Consider the following 23819-nt stretch of genomic DNA (forward strand, 5'->3'; position numbering starts at 1 on the left):
TAAGATAGCAGCAGGCTTCCACTTTTCCTTAAAAATATCTACAGGCTGGTCACAGAAATCCACACATTAACTTTTCATTTTTTGTTTTTGCTTTCTTAATCTTTATTCACGGATTGCATTACGTATGGGGCACAGAGAGCTTAAGTGAATTTCTTAAGGCTTTAAAGTTGCAGAGGTAGCTTGAAAGAAAACAAAACAGAATAAGATAATGACAGAGCTGAAGTATCAGTAAAGTATTTTAAGCTCATTTAGTGTCCAGGTTTCATCACTGGCATAATCTATCTAATCGCCTTAGATATTAGCTGCTCCTTGACTCCTTGGAGAGACCCTGTTAATCCAGAATAGTTCTAAAGAATTAATTAACTCATTTGCCTTCGCCTTCTTGGTGTTACAATGGAATATGGCTATTATGTAGGTTATATATATATATATATATATACATATATATACATATATGTATAATGTTTGAGGTTAGAGCAACATGAAGAGGAGCATCCCCATCATTTTGACTGTCACTAACTGAAAATGAGAAAAGGAAGAAACTGTACATTTCTGGATCTCATATGAGGCTATATCAAGGGTGAGGGTTTTTTTTAAGTTTCTACTGAATGAAGAGATTTAATTGTCATTACCAAAGAATTAAAGATAGAGAGCTGACCTTGGAACCAGAAGTCCTGAGTTCAAGTCCTATATCTGATTTATACTGGCTATGTGATGATCAGGAAGTCACTTGCCCTCTCAGAGATGTAAACAGTGCTATAAGCCTGTGAATTTCAAGAAAGTACCAATCTGCAAAAGCAGAGGGAGTTTCCTAAACAAATAAAAATCACAAGTCCTGTCTTAGCTCTGTTAGAACTTTCAGTGTCCAGAATTTGGTAAAGTATGCACACATCAGGGCAATTTGATGATGATAGAGAACCAGCTTACAGGCAGGAAGACTCACCTTCCTGAGTTCAAATCTAGCCTCAGACACTGTGTGATTCTACACAAGTCACTTAACTCTATTTGCCTCAATTTCCCTATCTGGAAAATGAGCTGGAGAAGTATACAGCAAACCACTCCAGGATCTTTGCCAAGAAAACTCCAAATAGGGTCACAAAGAGTCAGGCACAACTGAAATGACTGCACAACAAAAATAAAATGCACACATCAGGTACAGGATCAAAAAGAAATGACTAATAAAAAAATAAATGACTAAGAATCAGTTAAAAATAACTATATTCATATTTTTCTATGATACTTGGGGTCATTTTACAATATATCAATCACATAAATAGGGGTGTTCTAGATGGTGTTATAAATGAAAAATAACTGTTTCTGGCATGGGCAAGGTTGTTGGAGCTTTAAAAAATCCCAAAGAAAGAAGTCACTTGAGATAATCATAGTAAATAAATAGCAGAGAGGCACTGTGGTATAGTAGAATGGGGGCTAGATTGCGAGTGAGAAGAGTTGGGTCCAAATCCCACCTCTACCACTTACTAACCTTGGCTAACTCAATGAAATTCTCATCTTGAGGTTCATTATCTACAAAGCAAAGGGGTTGGACTAGATGACCTCTTTGGTTCCTTCTAGATGAAAAAGAAGTTCCTGAGTGACCCAGTGATCAGTAAGAGTTCTAAGAAAAAGGAAGCAATACACAAAATTTCCCAAAAATATCAGCACTCAAAAGATGGACATCCCAGAAAGAATAAGAATTAGCACGGAGAACTAAAATAAACCTATCAAAATTGGATGTGTCAATGACAAGAAGACTGTAAATGAAATGAACACCAGATTTAGTCACGAAGATTCAAGTCCAACCCCATGATGATACACTAAATGTGTAGAATATCTAATCCCTCTATTTGGGTTTGCAGAACTATAAAAGCCAATGATGCCAGCCTTCTTGCTGTTCCTCAGACACCATGCTATCTACGTGACTTTTCACCAGCTGTTTTCCATGATGGAATTCAATCCCTCACCTCTACCCTCCTGGCTTCCCTGATTTTTTTCAAGGTTCAGTTCAAATTCCACCTTCTGCAAGAGGCTTTTCTGGCATCTTTGCATCTCCAACTTCAGAGCCCTTTGAGATAACCCACCCTCCCTACCTCACAGGAACATCATGAGGAATGAATTAAAATTATTTTAAAAGTGTTTGGAAAGTAAAAATTGCTATCCAGATGAAATGTGATATTATCTTTATCATTACTGCCCTCTAGAACTCTGCCCTTACAAATTTTCATTATCCTCTACTTTTTTCCATCTTCTGACCCTCCTGGTGGCCTGGCTCCCCTCAGAAGATACTATATCCTTAGCCATTCTTTCTTTTATTTTTTTTAACATATTGATACAATTTTTTTTAAATGTTTCTGACATTTTTCAATCCATATTGTCTCCTTCCCTCCCACCCCTCCACCTTCCCCAAGACAGCAGATAAAATGATATTCCATGTACTATCATACAATACAGATTTTCATGTTCATCATATTGTGAAAGAAGACATATCGCTTAACACTAGAGAAAAATTCAAATAAAAAATAAAGTGAAAAATAAAGGAAAGGTTTGAAATATTGTCAGTTCCTTCTATGATAGTGGACAGCTTTTGTCGTCATGCTTAGCCTTTCTTTCAAGTACTGGAAAGACGTTTCCTCAAGCCTGCTAACACAAACCTTCCTCTACTTCCACCATTGAACAGCTTTTCCTCCTTTGACAGTCACTCTATCTATATTGATTATAATATATTATACTATATTAATATTATATAATAATTATTATGATACATAATAAAGATTCATATAACACAATATCACATGCCATAATATAACATAACACAATATCACATAACATAATATATAATATATAATTGATAGATATTGATTACCCTATTCAGCAGTTCTCAGTGACAGTTATCTACCAGTCCCTCTATTATTACATCTCCTCTAGGAGTTCAATGCCTCTTTTTCTCCACCCCAACCCTTGCCTTTCTTTACAAAAGGACTTCAACAACCAAACTTGATGCTACATCAAATATCCTGACCTCTCAGTTCCTCAATCTACTCAATACCCACAGCCCATACTTTCAATCTCCCTCAGTCTCATACAGTCATAGTCATACCTTCTCTCTTGTCATCGATGAATTTTCCATTTTCCTAACCAAGAATTCTAAAATGTATTTCTAATGTCCCATCATTCCATTTCTCCCTAAGTCCCATACAGTCATGGTCATACCCTTCTCTCTTGTCATTGATGAATTTTCCATTTTCCTAACCAAGAATTCTAAAATGTATTTCTAACATCCCATCATTCCATTTCTCCCTATGCTATCCTCCTCCAGACCTGCTCTTCATCAAAACCATAATTTCCAATGGCTCCACATGTTGGGAGAATCCAGGTGATTACCCATGAGAAAAATCTCACTTTCCTTTTATATATTGACCCAAAAGCTAAATTGTTTAATTGTAAATTGTTTTCTACTCTTGAATCCTTTGTCCCCTCGTCCAAGGGTTGCTCGTGCCACACCAAACCCAAATTCTGGACTACCTCTACCATCTGCCTCTTCTTTTTCTTCTCGTCATGCTAGTGAACCAGGCCAGATGGGTTCCATTGCATATATATTATCTAATCCCAACTGCCTCCCCCCTACACTATGGTGATTCTTTTACTCTTCTGGGTTGAGCCAGAGACAGGAGCAACATTTAGGGTGACTTCTTACTCTACCCTCTTTCACATTTCTCTACTTTCACTCTTTCTACCTCTTTGTAAATAAAGCTACTGTAAGTCAATTTGACTTGAGCTATAATATTTTTTTAATTGGTGACCACAGTATTATCTTAAAATTCTCATATATTTAGTCAAATCCTTAATTTTAATTCCTTACATTCCTTATTTTCTCTTACTCCTATCTCTGATCACGTCAAGTATTGTAGGTTCTACCTCGAAAACATTTCTTATGTCTTCTTCTTTCTACTCACATGATTGTTATTCTAATTCAAGTCTTCAAGTGAGATTTGAAATCAGGTTTTTCTGATTCTAGGTCCAATGTTCTATATGCCATAGCATACACCACATTACTATTGAAGGTAAATGTCAGGTGTACCTTGTATATATTTTTATTTGTTTATATATGCATACATTTTGTTTTCCTTGATAGAAATGTAAGCTCCTTGAGCTATTCTGTTTTTATCTTTGTGTTTCCAATACCAATGATAGTATCTACTACATAGTAAGCTAGGAAGTGTCTGAAATTAATAAGTATTTTTTTATTTATTCTTCTTAGAAGATAGGACCACTTCAAAGGGGAATGGGGATGCTACTACAGCATCCACATGTGAAATGTTTCAGGAAACAGTTTATAAATAGTTTATTGCCTCACGCTAGTGCCTCAAAAGAAAGAGAGGAAAAAACCTACGCAGAAAACGACATACACATAGTAATGGGACTGTTTGCCAAGACCACCATGAGACATATTTCTATCATTGTGTTTTTTTCTAGCTTTCTATATTATTCAAGATTCCATTGGTGGCAGAAATATGTGGGTTGGACAGCTGTCACTTTGAAATATAAAAGGTTCAAAATATCCCAAACTATGTGGCTTTAGAAATGGAAGGATGGAGATGCCACAAGAATCTAGACTCTTTTTCCAGTTTGCATCTCCAATGTTGAACATTTCTTTTATTTATCAGTTGTTGTTTCATGCTTCTCTCCGCCCCTCCTCTAACCCTTTCTACTCGGCCCCAATCATCATCTATATCAAGCTGCAGGCAATTTGTTTTGGTGCCATAATTCTGGCTCCTGCAATTAATCACTCTTCTCCCTTGCTAGCAAGACTGTAGGCCCAAACCCTGGGAAAATAAAAGCCATCGGATGGGATGCCTGTTTGTGACCTAATTACTCTTCTCCCACCGGTTTCCAATCCCATTTTTCCTCCTGTCTTTTCCCAAAACACTAGCAGAAAACCCACGTTTCTTCTAGGCTGCTGCTCAGTTGCCTCGAAAATGGCTTCTTAGAGCAGATGTTCTCAGTCCCACATGTTCTCTATCCTTTTTTCTACTCACACTTTCTATATGAATAGCAGATTGTAGTGCTTCTGTTTTTCTGATCCAGAGAGGGGGGGAAAAATCCACATCAAATTATACTGGCTTTCTTTTTCAACCAGCTTAGTAAGGGCGTAGGTGGATGCATTGCACCCTCTTCCCTCCCCCCCCACACAACTGGAACTGTTTGCAGATGTTTCCTCTGAGTCTTTCTTCTTCTGGCCCCAATTTCCCCAGGGGGTGCCCCCCCCACTCCCTGCACCCACTGAAGTTCTTTTAAAACTTCTTTGTCTCTGAATCTCTGGCACCCTGGTCTCTATGAACTAATATTACTCCTTTCTATCGAGTTATCGGATTACTTTCCATTACCAGCTTACATGGAAGCAAGGATGTTTGTTAGCATCTCCTGCCTCTCTCTTTCTAGTCTCCAGGAATTTGTGGGAAAGGAGAAAACTTACACAACATGAAATCTGAACATGAACAAGACAGTTTTTTTTTTTCCAATCCTGGAGTTAGTAGTCATTTTCTCATTCACCGAGGTACATCTTTTTCTGGTCTATAAAACTACTCATGGAGCTAATAGCAAGGCTTTCCATGGAATGAGGTGTCTTTGGAGTGAAAAGACCAGATGTCATTTCTTTCTACCTACTACTTTTAAAAAGAAAACAAGAAAATAAGCGACCAAAAAAAAAAGAAAAAACCCAACGGGAGACCTGAATGCTTTATCTCTCAATTTTTTCTTCTCCTTTAACTTATTTTCTGGATTTGTTTCACATATATTTTCTTCCCAGACTGCCTACTTACATTCTAGACAAACAAAGGGGTACAATAGATATTTGAATTTCAAAAGGCAACTTGCTAAACTTAGCGACATTTTATAATTTATTTTCACTTTGTGCTCATAAATGGAAGGGCTCCCAGTTAGCTAAGAGGTAAGCTTCCCTAGATAATAAACTATTTACTGATTCTCCCCTCCCCCTATAAACCTACCAATCCTGTTGGATTGAATTTGTCAAATTTCTCTATGTATGTTGTTTTTTTTAAAAAAAACCTTTACACCTTTTGTCTTAGAATTAACACAGTGTATTGGTTCCAAGGCAAAAGAGCCATAAAGAGGTAGACAACGGGAATTAAGTGTCCTGCCCTCAGGCTCTGAGTTTCCAATGAAAATGGACAAGAATATAATTCCTGAAACTGGTATAATTTCCATTACTTTAGTCTGGGTTTTCAGTGGCAACTGAATAGATATACAAGAGGTTGTGCCTGGGTTAGTTATTCTCCCAAATAGGACAAAGCAGTCATGCCTTACTAAAGCATACTGTTGGATCAACAACTGAAGTCAGAAAAATGGCTCATCTGATTTGAGACTTTACTCAAAAGTCTACATAATACATTTTAAGGAAAAGAAAGAAAGAAAACGTACTGGGGTACTCCCCACTCCCAGTCTGTTGGCTATTTATTTTTATGTCAACTTCCCCTAATTCTTGGCCTCGATTAGAGACATAAGTTTAAAGTTTTTTGGTGAATTTTAATAACTACCATGCCCTGCACAACAGATTTGAATATGACTAAATTAGGTTATAATCGTTATGTTTTTATACTGAGTTCAACATGTAAATACATGTAAAAACAACAGCTAACCAGTAGCAATGAAAAAACATACCTACTTAGACAGGGGAAAGGTTAAACCAAGCCATGAATACATTTATAGAGAAAAGTAGATCCAATACTTTCAAACTCAAAACTACTATAGCTCAACAGGTACTTTTATTTCACCCTCAAGAATCAGGAAAATATATCATCCATTTGCCAAGAAATATTACTACCAAGAATGCCTTAATCATTTAAAATACTTCTCCCTCTCCACATTTGTTATTTCCATTCTACACTGACATTTTATTTTGCCACTTTATTCATGCAATTTTCAATTCATGTTATTTGCAAAAGTACTGATAATGAATAAACTCTGTAACTTATCATTGTCAGCTACCAAGTATATTCAGAAATGAAAAATTCAAATTTACTATCAATAAGAAAAAACATGTTTATCAACAAACTTCTAAACCAAGAGTTCTTAACTTTTTTGTGTCAAAGCTCCCACTTTGGCAGTCTGGTAAAGTCTTTTGGACACTTCATCAGAATAATTTGTTTAAATTCATAATTGAAAGAAATGTTTGACTTCAATTAGAGGCTAGTAAAAACTAATCAATCCCAGTTCAGAGACACCATGAAATCTAAACACAGACTCCTTGGGGAGGAACAGAAAGGTCTATGAATCCCAGCTGAAGAATCCCTGAACTAGACTGAGGATATCTAGCTTTCTATCTGTCTATCTATCTGTCTGTCTGTCTGTCTCTATATCTCTCTGTTTGTCAATCTTTCTGTCTCTGTCCTTCTATCTATCTATCTATCTATCTGTCTGTCTATCTGTCTGTCTCTATATCTCTCTGTTTGTCGATCTTTCTGTCTCTGTCCTTCTGTCTAGAATTACAGTCTTAATCCCTCAAAACTAAGTAGAGTAGAAAATGCTACTATTAAATGCCACATCAACATCAATTCCTAGGTTAATGAGCTGGTGCTCCAATTTTCCAAGAAAATTATACAGTTCATCAAAGGAAACAAAAATAGATACTTTGGGGAAACTGTGTGTCAAAATATCAGTTATGAGTTGTTAAAAAAAAGTTACTTGATACTTCCATCCAAATACATTCACAGATTCTTTACCTCTAAGACTTTTGAAGGATGTAAACTTTGATTTATTTTTATTACATTGGGGCAAGAAAATGGACTGCAACATGGCAAACAGTTTATGTGACTCACAAATTTTCCATGTCAAAACTGAGCATTAAAGCCATATCAATAATGAAATAATAAAATAGGTCTTATGTAGAATCAGAAAGCAATTTGAATGGTAATGGCTGTACCAAAGGAAATGCTAATGATGAGTAAGGTTAGAACTGTTTCCCTGTTGTCTGACATGTAATTTTTTTTTTAAACCTTTACCTTCTGGTTTAGAACCAATTGGTTCTAAGGCAGAAGAGCAGTAAGGGCTAGGCAATGAGGGTTAAGTGACTTGCCCAGGGTTACACAGCTAGGAAGTGTCTGAGGCCAGATTTGAACCCAGGACCTCCCATTTCTGGGCCTGATTCTCAATCCACTGAGCCACCCTGCTGCTCCCTCTGACATATATTTTTGACTGCTTGAGCCTCCCTGTCTTCTTCAAACCTACCAATTCCTTCTTAGTCTTTTTTCTGTTTGTTGACCTTCCTTTCTTATAATCCCAGTTTTTACCATAAGAATTCAATTAATTACAATGAAAAAACAGAGTCTCTCTTATAACACTGCCTTTAGTGCACTCTCTGGTGAGAAATCTGTCTAGAAAAGGTCTTTCTGGTCAGAGTATCCACAAAGTATATCCTCAGATGGCACCTAAGATTTGACCCAATTACACTGCAGAACTAAATGTGTTAAAAATATTCCAAAATAAAACTGAGAACTTCAAACAAATTAAAATTAAACAAATAAAACTTTACTTACTCTGTGTCTGTAACAATCATTTCCCTAAAATTTTGTCTATATACTTTAAGGCAAGTGAGAATATTAAAGCAAGTAAGGAAGCAATAACTGATAAATACAATGCCATATGAATTTCCAGCAAAAATGCATAAGAAGATGGGAGGCAGTTTGGCATAGTACAAAGAGAGCTGGTCTCAATAAAAAAAAAAAAAAAAGACCTGGGTTCAAGACATATATTCAAGACATATATATCATCTGTGTATCATTTCATCTCTTGATGCCCCAAGCAACATTCTCTAAGATCATATGCATTTCATAAAAGATGCCAGTTTGCACTGATATAGGAAGTTCCTCTCTAGAGATTCCTTAAATCAAGAAAACAAAACAGAGAGATAGAGCCGGAGACACAGAAAGCAAGAAAGCCACTAGGAAATATGATCACTGTGATATATTTTGACATATTTTATGTATTCATATTAATTCCAAATATTGACTTAAATATTCCCTTATTGATTTGACTCCAAATATTCCCTTAAGCCTTTGTTTTCATTGTCTATCAGTCATTAGAGAAATAATCAAGCTTTTAACAACAAATCAGCAGACAATATGGCATTGTACAAAGAACACTGAACCATGAATGAAGACAGATCTCTGTTCTAACCCAGTTCTGCTTACTTAACTTACATCATCAACCCTTCTTTCTAAATCTGCTTTTCATGTGCAAAAAGAAGGGTTTGGACTAAATAAATGAACTCTAAGGTCTCTTCCATAATTTCAACTGAATCCTCATTGCTGCTTGATAATGCTCCTATTCTATACTTATTGCTTTCTCATCTTTTTGGCCATATAAAGTCTTCCAAACCTATTCTTTCCTGAAGCTCTTGACAGCAATCCCACCCTCTTGTGCTTCCAAGAGATAATTTAACCTGATAAATCAACGAAAAGATTAAGGCTAAATAACAGCCGCCCTCTTCTTTTCCTTCTCTCAGAGAAAGAGGTAACACTACTTCTTACTATGACTAATCCTTCTACCTAAACCTTTGATTCCTCTTAAGACTTTGAATCAACAATCTTTCTCTCTCAATCGTCTTCAATCCCTCCCTCTCCAGTCTCCTTTCCATTTGTTTATAAGTATAATCAGATGTCTCAAACCTTAACTGAACTATCCTCCTCACTTACTCTCTCCTTAAACCCTTTACAATGATCTTTTCTTACCTTTCCTCTAAAACTGCTCAAAAGTTACCAACAACCACCTAATTACTAATTTAAATGGGCTTCCCCCCCCCCCAGTACTTAGCCTCCTTGACCTTAGCTGATATTGATGACAGCTGTGGGTTTCAGATACTCTTCCACCATTTTTCTCCCTCCTTCTCTGATCTCTTGGTCCTTTGTCCTCGATCCTCTTTGAGTCTTTCTTCCTTAGCAACCTGATTTGCTCTCTATCTTAACTCTCATTTTTTGGCAGAGCATTCCTAAATAACCTTCTCTGGTCCTAAGCTCTCTCAGACCTCAAATCCAAATGACTTGTGGGACCAACTCTTACCTGGATATCTTGCCAACTCCTTAAACTCAACATATCCAAAACTGATTTATCTTTCTGCAAAAACCTGCCCTTCCTCCTGAATTCACTATTTCTGTCCGACACTCAGTCTTGATTGTTCCCTCTAAATCTCTCATCAAGGACAAAATCCTGCCAACTGTATCTCTTGGATCACTTTTGCATCTTGATTCTCACTCCCACCGCCATGGTATAGTCCTTACCAACTGTCCAAACTACTTCCTTACTATTTCTACCTTTAACGTCTCACTGCCTCTATTGTCTTCTCTTCTCTTCTCTTCTTTTCTCTTCTCCAAACTACCCTTTATACCAGTATCAGACTATCCTCATGAAGAAGCTAGGCCATGTCACTCCCATATTCAAAATCTTTCAATAGCCACCTGCTACTCAACTTGCAAAGTTCAAACTTTTTAGCTTGATATTCAAAACCTCCATAATTTAGTGTTAATTTACCCTTTCATTCTTAATCTCATCCTACACTCCAGCCCAACTGGTCTACTTTTCTTATAGCATAAAACCCAAACTTTCCCATCTCTGAGGCTCTGTTCCAACTATTTCCAAAGTCTATTCAATTCAATTCAGCTAATATTTATCACACAATTTTTCTGTGCAAGGCACAGTATGAGGTTTTAGAGGGAAAAATAACAAAATCAAGGTGGTGTTTTCTTTCAAGAAGTTTATAATCAAGTAGAATGTCTGGAATGCCTTTACTGAGCCTATGAAATTCCTACCCATCCTTGAAAACCCAACTAGAATGCCACCAAATTAAGGAGACCTTCCTGTATTAGTAATGGACATTTCCCTGTCCTCTGCTCCAGACCTGACAAGGCATCCTGTTTGCATCCCTTTAAAGAACTGGGGAACAGTGCCCAGTACCTGAGTAGTCCTAACCTAGCATTGCCAATCAAATACTCATCCTTAACTACCATGCACACTTTCTGACACCAGAGGACATTCTATGGGGATCCACCAAGCTCTCTCTGACTCTCCTCATCCTGCAACCAAATCTCCTGCAATAAATCAGGTAAGTCAAACTGACAATAACAGGGAAGAGACACTGGTAGTGCTGTAACATATGTTATTTTATTACTTAGTTCCTCCTCTGTTTTTATTCCCCCCCGCCTTCTTTCCATCAGTCCCCTCTTTGAATTACAGGATTTCACTTTCATACAATTAGACACAAAAAAATTCATGAGGCTGGTGGTCCATGTGATAAGAGCTACCTTATAAAAAGTCCTTTTCATATTTTATTAAATACAGTCTTAGTTGAGGCATTGTGAATGTGCTTTATCTCCCTACTATACTGTAGGCTCCACAAGAGGAAGGACTATGTCTTATCTACAATTTCTATCTTCCCCAGCAGCTACCACACATCTCTGTACCCAAAAGGCAATTATGAAACATTTGTTGATTTGACCTCCAACTCTCACATTCTATCATATCTCAGCATCTTCTCCTTTACATGGGACAACACAAAAAAGACCTCAAAAAATAGCACCCTTAGCCAGGTGCTGACACCAACTTCTTTGTCAAGTAGCTTGGGTTAGCCTTAAAAGAGGCAGCTTATTCAATTCATAATTTAAAAAAACAAAAAACAGTGATCTTGAAACCATTTATTTCTGGGGGCCCCTAAGAGAGGGAAGTACATTCCTCTCTATAAACTCCCACCTGACCACCTGCAGGACAAAAACCAGAAGTATACTCTGTTATTTCAGCTATACTCACCTCCAATAGAGTTCTCAGGCTCACATACTTTGGCCAAAGAATGTGGAATTGGTGCACTTAAACAAGGGCTGCATTTATTTATCTTTGTATTACCTATTAAACATGTACTAAGCTGGTAAACCGTGTAAATAAAATTTGGGAAGAAGAGTAAAACTAAACGGCTTTTCCCTCAAGCACTTTAGAAGCATCCAATCATTTATCTAGTTGAAAAATCATTCTTCTTTATGAACCTCTGGAAGATGATACTTTATTAGCCTTCATTGGTAACTTTATGTACTCATAAGTTATACAATTTATTTTTAAAGGGTTCTACAATTCATTCTCTCACTAATTTACATTGTATCCTCCCTAATAATTTAATTTGTTGTTTAGACATTTATCAGTTGTGACTGAGTCTTTGTGACCTCATTTGAAGTTTTCTTGGCAAAGATACTAGAGTGGTTTGCCATATCCTTCTCCAGCTCATTTTACAGAGGAAACTAAGGCAAATTGGGTTAAGTGACTCAGTCAGGATTGCACAGCTAGTGTCTAAGGCAGAATTGAACTCAGGAAGAAAAGACTTTCTCATCTTCTATCCACTGCACCACCTACCTGTCATCCATAACAATAATATTGGCCATTTCATCTCCTTGACCTTTGGTTTCATCTATAAAAAGAAAGTTAGGCTAAAGATACTCCAAACTTTCTTCTAGTTCTAAGATTCTTAGAAGTTGATCCTTACTGTATCATTTTTTTAGGATGACATAGCTAATATCTATTCTATAAACAAAATTCACATTCTATAACTTTTCTCAGATTTCCTTACTGATATTAAAAAATAACTTATTTTTGGCTTAACAAAATACAAAAAAATAATTAATACCTCTATTTTAATTCTCTTGGGAGATAATTCATCTCTTTCTCCACATTTAGACCTAGAAAAAAATGATAAACAAGAGATTGTGATAAAAAATTTTCTTCTTAAATTCATTTCACTCTATAATATTTCATTAAACAGATTATACCATTGAAATTTAGACATCTAAGGTTTCTTTAAGGATTGTACAAATGATAAATGTTAAGATAGTGAAAAGGCATTACCTCACCATTTTTGGGTTTACATACACAGGGTTAAATTCTAGGAAGAAATGGGTACGTAGTAGCTGCCATTTAATTATTCAGAGAGAAGATTGTCACTACCTATTTGCAGCCCCCAAAGAGAAAGCATTCAATGATATTTGTTGATTGGCTGATTCACATTATGAAAAGAAAGAGAAATCAGACAAGGCTGCATTTCTTCCCTTTAAAAGTAGCAGAGTAAGGCTAATCTGTGGTGTGATGAAAAAAACTAGCATTTTTATAGGAGTTCTGGGAACTCTACAGAAAGATAAAGCAAGATAGCCTATTTTAGGTTAAACTTTTTACTTTAACTCAGAGAACTGTAGAGCAAATGGAAGTATCAGTAAGTATGGTCCCTTCTGATTATCCATGTGCAGAAGGGACAGTCTGTACAAATAATCCTAAAATGCAAGATAATCTACTCCAGAAGCACATTTAATCCAGGGTCCTTTTCCCTGCAGCTACCATTTAAATACCTTGGCTACTTGAGTGGAAACTGCTTTAAAAACAAACAAACAAATAACAACATTAAAACAGGCATAGCAAGAATAGTGGTGGCAGGGAGAGACCCATGGGAGGAGTCTTGTAGGTGACTTAAGAATGAGGGTCTGTTTAGGAGTACTTTGGACAAAAAGAAAGTGAACCTAAACTTTTAGGGATCTAATGGGGATGAACCGTGAATGGAAATAATAATAGCCCATATTTATGAAGAGATTTAAATAAAAATGTAAATAAAATTTCTTCATGACAGTTTAATTGTTTTAGTCATATCTAACTCTCCATGACCCAAAATAGAGTCTTCTTAGCAGAGATAATGGAGTGGTTTGCCATTTCTTTCTCCAGATCATTTTACAAATGAGGAAACTGAGGTAACTAGGGTTATGTGACTTGCTCAGGGTCACACAGTTAGTAAGTGTCTAAGGCCAGATTTGAACTCAGGAAATTGAGTCTTCCTGACTCCAGGCCCAGCATTCTGTCTACTGAGTCATCTTGAGGTTATTTGATACAAATATTATTGTCTCTACTTTAAAAAAAATAAGGAGAAAAAGTTGAAGGATTTGCTTAAAGTCACATAGCTAGTAAGTGTCAGAGCTGGGACTCAAACAGAGGGATGAAACCCCAAGACTCTTTCCATTATACCATGAATTATATTATTATACCTAAATATATATTTCAAAGTGGGTTATATTTACAGGTAAAAATATGAAACTACCATCTCTAAGATTTTGAATATTATGAACTTTTCTGATTTCTTTTCCCTCAAATACAAGGCAATAAAATCTTTATCAATATCTAAATCCTAAAATAAATAAATAATGTCTATACCTAATCAATATTTAATATCCAATCTATATGCATATCTAATCATATAAATATCTAAATATTTATTTATAAGCTCCTTGCCAATAGGCAATACATCTTCTTTTGACTGAAAGAATTAAACTGCCATGAAGAAATTTTATTTAAATTTTTATTTAAACCCATAACTACAGTTTCTTGCAGTCAGTGAATGTTCAATAAATGTTAACAAATCTTATCACTATATAGAGCTGGCACTCCAGAATAGAGAGGGGCAAAGATTATGAAATTGCATTTTCTATCCATAAAATTCGAAATCTGCATCAAAGGCAGGATTTGAACCTATGTCCTTCTGGTCCTGAGGCCAGCTCTTTCTACCCATTCTGAGCTCCCTCTCTAGCTATTTCAGAATATTTGTTAAATTCAATGATTATACTTGCAACAAAAGCTTTTCCTAAGGGAGAAGAATCCTTTGAGGCGCTCCCAAAATTCTTTCTCTTGCTAAGAGGAGAGTCATAATATTTTGAAGAGCAACATTCAATAACAGAATTCATGTCAGTAAAGCTCTGAAAACTCAATGTCAAGATTTATTCCTTGTGTTTACTACAGAGTCATCCCTTTACTCCATCAGGATCCCTGCATGAAAAGGCGGGCATGCAGCAAGAGCGGAATTGTTCCTAAATATCTGACTTTTCGCCATTCATTTCCTTCCACTGAGTTGAAGCTTACTTGGTAGTTCGGTAAGTGTACTTGTAGGTGACCTCTCGAGAGATCTGCCGAGAGAGGGCAAAGAGCTCGTCTCTTCTGGTCAGAAGGGCGTTATCTTTTACGCAGAGCTGAGCGGCTGCTTCATTAACAGTCAGCTGAAAATTAAACACAAAAATGATTTTCAGACTTTTCCACTCAATCACGTAAAATATTTCACTGAGTCAATAAATTTAAATGGCATTTCACTTAAAAAAACATGGTGGTTGGGGGCAGCTGGGTAGTTCAGTGTATTTAGAACCAGGCTTAGAGAAGGGAAGTCCTAGGTTCAAATCTGACCTCAGACACTTCTCAGCTGTGTGACCCTGGGCAAGTCACTTGACCCCCATTGCCTACCCTTACCACTCTTCTGCCTTGGAGCCAATACATAGTATTGACTCCAAGTCGGAAGGTAAGGGTTTAAAAATAAAAAAATCATGGTGGTTATCTTCAATAGAGTTTTCTATAGAATTATGAATATGTGTATATTTCCAGTGTGTTCATTACTAAAAAAGTTGTCAGGTCATAGATTTAGAGCTGGAAGGGACCTCACCTTACAGGTCATACAGTCCAGTCCTCTCACTTGACATGAGAAAACTGATGCCCAAAGAATATAAAACAGGCAGATTAAGGCCACACTCAAAATAAAGAAGAGAAGTCGAATTTGAACTCAGGTCCTCTGACTATAGCTCTGATGTTCTTACATCGTATCATGATGTTTTTAATCCTGCCATACTTTCCAATTTATATTCTTAGCATTCTTCTCAAATGAACCAAGCAAAATCATCATCACAACTTAATTACTTTATTTTGGGGAAAGGGTCATAAAGATAACAAGAACATAGGCAAAAAAGTAAATGGACTTTGATTTCCTTATCTCTAAAAGGAAAGGGTTAAATTAAATGGATCTCCTAGTGATAATACATGTATAACCCAATGGAATTGCTTGTTGGCTCTGGAAGGGGGAGGGAAGAAAAAAAATGAATCATGTAACTGTGAAAAAATATTTAAAAAAAAAAGAATTCTGCAGGAAAAAATGTTAATAAAGAAGAGATAAAAATAAATAAATGGATCCCCTGGGAGGCTTTTTAGCACTAAATTTCATTGATCTTGTCAATTATTTTTGCTATCTCAAAAATATGATAAGTTAGTCAAAAGATTTCATTGTAAAATTCAGTGTGTCAAAATGATATTCCAAGCAAGAAACATACAGGTGGTTTTATTAAAACGTTGCTAGGTAAGTCAATAAAAATAGGGACTGGTAATATATGGTATCTGAAAAGCACTCAGCACATACTCAATAGGCAATAGTCTATTAGAGCAAGGTTGGATAGGCCTTTTAATCAGAATCCCACAGAGATCTCCTGGTTGTTTAAACAGTTTTCTTCTAAGCTAAGAAATCTCCATATTGACTTTTGTGATTATAAAGAGCCTAATTCTGCTACCTTGGGACCAAAAGCTCTATACCATAAATGTAGCTGGGAAAATTTCCCTTCAAATCTATTCCTTCCCCCAAAAGGACGCTAGTGGAAGATGTATTTTTGTTGGGTATTACAATTATACCCACTGGACCTGAAGCAAAAGATTAATTTTTTTAAAGTATTTCCTAAATAAGTTAGCAACTTCAAGTGGGCTATATCCCATTAACCACTAACCTTTTCAGGATCCAATTTTATATTTTATTTAGTTATTCTTTATATGAGCTCAAAAGTCTAAATTACTATGATAAAGTTTGACTGATCAATTAAAATTCTGAAGAACTTAGAAGAAACTAGCTTGCTATAGTCATAGAAAAATAACTCATATGTAAACAGAAAATAAGATGTGTCTATCATCACATAGCAAGCCAAAAACTAAACAAAGAAAAACATGCCTCAGATTCTCTGATTCTGAATTCAGGCTCCAAAAGCCAAAAAAAGTTTATTAAATTCTTAAGGACTTCAAGGACCATCTATGGGGAAAGACTATTGCTAGTCCTCTGAACACAGATCTGAAGACTTTTAAAGAGTGAATTCTAGATGAGCTACAATGACAAAAAAAAAAAATTCTATCATAAATATAGAGCTAAAGAACCCTAGAGTGCCAGCCCTGAAGTCAGTCAGCAGACCAAACCCTCTCATTTTATGGATGAGGCCAGAGTGGTTAAGGTCACTAAGGCTATTAAACAATACAACTGGAATTGGAACTCAGGTCTTCTGACACCAATGCAGCTTTTCACTCTACTATCTGAATTCCACATTCATGCCCCAAAATACCAAAAAGAAATCAATGCAATAAATCCCAACAGAGATGCACTCATTTATAATTTTGTTGTTGTTCAGTCATTTTCAGTCATATCCAACTCTCTGTGCCCCCATTTGGGATTTTCTTGGCAAAGATACAGGAGTGGTTTGCCATTTCTTTCTCCAGTTCATTTTATAGATGAAGAAACTGAGGCAAATGGAGTTGAGTAATTGCACAGGATCATGTGGCTAGTAAGTTTCTGAAGCCAGATTTGAACTCAGAAAGAATGAGTCTTCCTAACTCCAGGCCTGGCACAATGTAACGCCTAGCTGCACTTGCAGAGAGAGAACTGTAATCCACAGACAGAGTTTTCCCATCTGGGAGCTCTCTACAAGAGAACTCATAAGTCCAGTTCCCTTTCTTCCTAGTTTCCAAAATATTCAAAATCTATTTTTATAATTAACAAAATAAAATTTCCTAATCCATACTCAATTCCATTTTTCTCCTTTCTTCTCTTTACTGGACTTTATTGACCAAAACATCAATATTCCATCCATACCTCCAGGTAAATTATTTCTGAAATCGGCTTTCTCTTTCCTCATCAATCTTAAACTGAGCTAAATCAAACATCTTTATCATCAAAAACCATGGATACATCTAAGAAAATTTCATGATGGGTAGAGAAAATCATTAACATTTAAGATTTGTAGCATCAATGATCATTTGGTATTCATCTGTAATCACGTGCTCCTGCCACATCAAGACATGGCCTACAGGTGGATCCTCATCTGAATCTCAAAATGACAATAGCAATAACCACAAATATTTCAAGAACTTAGCTTTAGAGTATTTGAAAGTTACATTAATATTTGTTTTACATGTTCATGTTTTTCCCCTATTAGATTACAAATTCCCTCAGGGCAGGGACTATGTCTTAGTATTTTTTTTATATCTCCTATTGCTTTGCATATTGCAAACCTCAGTAAATCTTTGTTAAATACAAAATAAAAGCTGATCTGAACCAATGAAGTCTTTTTTGTTTGCCTCTCCAACTTTTCATTAAATATTTTGATCCAAGAATGCCATTTGAAATTATATGAAGGAGGGCAAAAAAAAAGTAAGGCAGTCATCAGTAGTGACAATTAACATTCAATGTCTCTTCTGTGTGATTCCTGGCAAGTCATTTAATACTGTTTGCCTCAGTTTCTTCATCTGTAAAATGAGCTGAAGAAGGAAATGGCAAAGCACTCCAGTATCTTTGCCAAGAAAATCCCAAATGGTTTTCCAACAAAGAGTTGGAAACTACTGAAAAAACAAGTGAAAAACAAATGTCTCTTCTAACTTGCTAGGCTTTGAAAATTCTCCTTGGCTCCAGTAGAAAACTCAGAATAACATGTCTATGCTAATTTATGAGATCAAAAGGTTAAAAACGATCACTGGTACTTTAGCTAAAAGGTTTTATTTCTTCTATAATTAGTTATTTTGTTTTCTATGTGCCATAAAATCTTGTTTCCTGTGTGCATGGGCAAGAATCAATCGATGAGGCAAAAGTTTTTCCAAACCTTAAAGACATGAAAAATATAGCATAGAGAACATCGAACCTATTATATCTTTGTTTTGAAAGCCAAAAATGGCACTCTGAAGAGTTCACATTCAGAAATCTCTCAGAAATACTTCCATCTGGAAGTTATTCCTAACTCAAGTTTTCCTTGTTTAAAAGGTAAACACATAATATTCTTGGTCATTAGCCTTAAAATTTGATTATTTTGAAATATAAGGCCAACAACTTTTAACTGTCATACACATAAAGAAATAGAGAATTAAGCATATTGTTAATTACTTTTTTCTTTAATTAACCCAGGATGTGCTAATCCCTTACTATCAAGTAGCTCTGATTAAGAGCTAAAGAAATTTTAGAAGCAGTAAATTTTAAAATTGGTAATTAGTAGCTCAGTGACTTCATGGTTTCGGTATTACAGGATGATATTTATGAATGCCAGTTAAGTATGAGTTTGAATTTACAGATCTGAGCAAAGTCTTGTCAAGACCTCCCCTCCAGTCTTTTAGCCATGGAGCTTGAGAACATCCTTATTTTGATAAGCCCTAGAAAAAGACTGAAGCTGCTTAGGCAACCGTTTCCCTGTGGATTTACTCACTAGCTTGGAAAATACCCCTTTTCAGCCATCAAGAGACACATCTCCAATTCTCCTTAATTTTTAAACTGAGAGGTCAAGTGGATTTGCAAAATGAATTCATTCCCACTCAGTACTCTCTGACATTTCCAAAAATATAGGCCTTTCCTCTTGACTTTGTGTTCCATTTACATTACTAAAATAGATTTAAACAGGGCCAAAACAGCAGATTTTAGATCTTACTGAAAACATAGTTGTCTTTTGTTAAAAATATACCTGTTCTTAAGAAGATTCCTACCATATTTAAAAGTAGTAAAGGGAGCTATAGGATTATACTGGAAAGCATGCATCCCCATATCTGCTCTAAATCACCAAGAGTTCTTTCTCATCCTTGGGCTGTTAAGTCCTTTCCAAAAGAGTTCACAGTATAAATGGATGCCTTTATTTCCCCAAAGAAGTTGTTTACCATTTCACTGTAACTCACTCTCTACTAGTACCCAAGAACCTAATACTAATTACAAATCTAAAAATTCAGAATACTTTTGTTAGGCACTAAGTTTTGTTATAAACTTTTAAAAAATCAATTCAAATATACATAGTAAATGCACAATTCATGTGTTGAGTGCATATTTGTCTTACTCCTTAAAAAAAGAAATGACATGATCATCTATACATTTTTTTCTTAATGAAGCAAAAAATATATATAAATGCAAGCCAGAAAAATCTGACTGGTACTCTTTGTATTTAATCAGAATAATTTTGGATATAAAGAACTACAAGGCTATAAAGCTAAGAATTTTTATGCCAAAGTCAACCTAAAACCATTTTTTAAAAACCCATTGAAATTCTTGAAACAGAAATCTAATGTGAATTTTTTTGTCAGTACAATCTGAAACTGGTTAATGATCTATTTATTTTCCCATAATTTTTTTAAAAAGTGGTTAGTTATGAAAATCATTTAGAATTATGTATCTATTCAAAATAATCACATATAAATTATATTATAAATACAACAGTTCTAGGTTTTCAAGAGCCCGTGAGTTCTGAGATTTCTCATAAAAGTATCTTAGAACTCTACCTCAAAAGCTGTCATCTTTGCATTCAATACAAATAATGAAAGTGTGTTAAATACTTTAACATGCTATACAGCTTTTATATTCTGCCAGCTCCTTCCCCTAAAGATAGTAATTAATACCAATAAAAATAAGTAACATTTTTTATGTAGCACTTTCTATGTGCCAGAAACTATGTTAAATGCTTAATAATTATTATCTCATTTGATCCTGGAAGGCAGGTGCTATTATTAGCCTCATTTTACATATAAGAAAACTAAGGCAAGTAGAGATTAAATATCTTCCTCAGGGTCACACAGCTAGAGAACGTTTGAGGCCAGATTTGAACTCTGGTCTTCCTGACTCCAGGCCTATCATTCTATCCCCTGTACCACCTAATTCCCTCTGTCATTAAAGTCTAAAAAAAAATTTTTAAACCCTTACCTTCTAACTTGGGGCAATCAATACTTTATATTGGTTCCAATATAGAAGGGCAGTAAGGGCGAAGCAATGGGGGTTAAGAACTGTCTGGGGGGGTTGGGGGGGCAGCTGGGTAGCTCAGTGGAGTGAGAGTCAGGCCTAGAGACAGGAGGTCCTAGGTTCAAACCCGGCCTCAGCCACTTCCCAGCTGTGTGACCCTGGGCAAGTCACTTGACCCCCATTGCCCACCCTTACCAATCTTCCACCTATGAGACAATACACCGAAGTACAAGGGTTTAAAAAAAAAAAACTGTCTGGGGGTCATACTTGAACCCAGAACTTCCCATCTCAGGGCCTAGCTCTCAAACTCTTGAGCCACCTAGCTGCCCCTAAAAATTCTAAACTTTTTTTTATTGTCATGCAAAGCACAAAAAGTCTAAACTTCTAAGAGCATATTCTTTGAGAGCATTTCCAATGTGCATTTTCAAAATCATAAATTGGAATATTTAATATATATAATATGTAAAGTATATAAATAAATATATTTTCCTCTTAAAATGTTTCTAAAATTATTCTTTCTAAAGTGGTCCAGGTATTCTGGAAAGCACTCTGAGACTATATCTCAAAAGCTATTAAACTGTGCATGCCCTTTCACCCAGCAATATTGCTACTATTATTATTATTTTTAAAACCCTTACCTTTTATTCTAGAATCAATATTCTATTGCTTCCAAGGCAGAACAGTGTTAAGGGCTAGGGCAATGATGGAAAACCTTTTAGAGATGGAGTGCTGTACTCCACAACCCACTTCCCCACACAGGGGAGGAAGCGCTCCCACTGGAGTGCTGGGCAGAGGGGCGGGAGAAGTGAGGGATGTCTTCAGTGAGTATAAAGAGGGGGAGGGGAGTGGCCCGAGCCCTCCTCTCCCCTCCAGCTCTGCTGCCTGTGAGCCGCCCACATAACTCTCTGTGTACTCCTATTGGCTACTGGGCAGAGGGGTGGGGCATGTGAAAAAATGTCATCAGGCTCAGTGGAGAGGGGAAAGGAGTTGCTCTGCCTTTCTAGTAAGGAACTCTGGGGTGGGGAGGGGAAGGGTGGTGCACATGTCCATAGAAAACACTCTGCGTGCCATCTTTGGCACTTGTGCTATAGGTTCGCCATCATTGGGTTAGGGTGACTTTGCCTAAGGTCCCACTGCTAGAATTATTGTCACTACTATTACCTACTCTATAAACTTAATACCCAGGTTTCTTGAATATGGGAGAGAAAGTGGAAAAAAAATAAAGGAAGATAGAAAAGCCCCTCATTCACCCTTCCTCTGTTTTTACCTCGTGAAGGGTGAGATGTTTGCCGTCTTTCCTTTTTGAGTCAAATCTCCCATATATTGCACTATATTTCCGAATCTCCTCCTCTTTATGCGGGTCATCATCGTTCATCTCAAAGATGTGACCGATCATTTTAGCCAACTTCTTGTTGGTTTTCAGTAATTCTTTCACTTCATTCAAGTCACTTTTGGGGAGAGTGGGGGCCATCCGTTCCACGCACTCAGCCACAGACAGAGCAGCAGCGGCATCCAGCGCCTCGGTGCTCTCCTTCGGGGAGGCTGGGGAGCCCAGGTCTGCCGGGGAGAGGCTGTGCTCGCTCTCGGTGGTGTGGTGGCCTTGCCAGAGTCTGGAGTCGCCGGCGCTCTGGAGCGCCAAGGTCCCCACCACGTCCGGCTTGGCCGGGCCCAGGCTCTGCACGCACGTGGTGGCCGCACACTTTGGAATCTTCAAGTGAGGCTCCCTAGCACCGCTGCTCCTCTCGTAAGAACTGCAGGACATTCCCAACCACGTGGGAGAACCCTCGGGTAATTTATAAATGGGGATGCTACTGACGGGCAAGGATGTCAGAGGCTGGTTAAAGAGGCCAGGGTTTGTAACCCAGTCCCTCAAAGCCTTCTGTAATCTCCTCACGTGAAGAGGCTTGCTGGCCATGCCCACTAGGGCCATGATTTCCAAAAATTCCTCTTCGCCGGCTTCACAGAGCTGCTGGACGTCATCGCCGCCTTGTTGGATGAAGGCATCGAAATAAGAAAGAAGGTTGGCTTTTTGTAATATTCGGTACAACTGCAACTCCCCCAGGGTCCTAGGTAGAGCTGATGCCATTACTGAGAAGTCCAACCTGCAAAAAAGCAAAGCAGAGAAATAATTCTGATTCTGAGATGGAAGGTAATGGTTAAGAAAAATTCTAGTTTTGATTTAGCATTTTTGGTTTTCAATGAAATTTATAGGTATCTTCTCATTTGCCTTTATTCCTTCAACAAACTAGACATCAACAAAGCCAATGCCATTACTGAGAAGTCCAACCTGCAAAAAGCAAAGCAGAGAAATAATTCTGATTCGAAGATGAGAGGTAAAGAATAAGCAAAAGATTAGTATTTATAGAGCATTTTTGGTTTTCAATAATATTTATAGACATCATCTCATTTGCCTTTATTCCTTCAACAAACTAGACATCAAAGGTTTTAAGAATCAAGTACAGTACTATCAAAAAAGGGTGGAGAAAAAAGTGGAGAGTAATCTAAATTTGAAAGATTCTGGGACGTTTCTATGTTTTTATGAGCATTGGTACAAAAATATTATATAAAAAGTTTAAAAATTCAAGTTTTTAAAATGTAAAACTCAATTTTAACTAAGTTGACAAAAACATTATCTGATCATAAAGTTCTCTTTTAAAAGCCTCCTTCATAAGAAACTGGGGAAAAAATCTTTCTAGTGAAATTCTTTGAAAAAGTTCTCATTTCTAAAATATGTATGGAATTATTTCAAATTTACAAGAACAAGAGCTATTCCCCAAATGATAAATGTCTAAAAGATATGAATTTGCAGAGGGAGAAATCCAAATTCTCAATAGCAATATGAAAATATGCTCTAAATGACTAGTAATTAAAGAAATTAAAATTAAAGCAACTTTTAAGATCTACCTCACACCCATCATTTTGACAAAACTAACAAAAAAAGGAAAATTACAAATTCTAGGAGTTGTGTAAAAATGCATAC

General features: G+C 36.5%; 1 protein-coding gene across 3 annotated transcripts in view; it reads right to left on the reverse strand.

The window, feature by feature from the left end:
- Positions 1-22925, reverse strand: part of NAB1 (NGFI-A binding protein 1) — a 35519-nt gene extending 12594 nt beyond the window's left edge. For all 3 annotated transcript variants that reach the window (XM_044666447.1, XM_044666446.1, XM_044666445.1), the window contains exons 1-3: positions 22107-22925; positions 14938-15071; positions 12674-12725 (exon numbers count right to left, since the gene is read on the reverse strand). In XM_044666447.1, the coding sequence (XP_044522382.1) occupies positions 12674-12725; positions 14938-15071; positions 22107-22925 (1005 nt within the window). The remainder of the gene's footprint in view (positions 1-12673; positions 12726-14937; positions 15072-22106) is intronic.
- Positions 22926-23819: the final 894 nt, after the last annotated feature.

Source organism: Gracilinanus agilis, chromosome 3 (assembly GCF_016433145.1).
Source record: "Gracilinanus agilis isolate LMUSP501 chromosome 3, AgileGrace, whole genome shotgun sequence".
NCBI classification, from domain to species: domain Eukaryota; kingdom Metazoa; phylum Chordata; class Mammalia; order Didelphimorphia; family Didelphidae; genus Gracilinanus; species Gracilinanus agilis.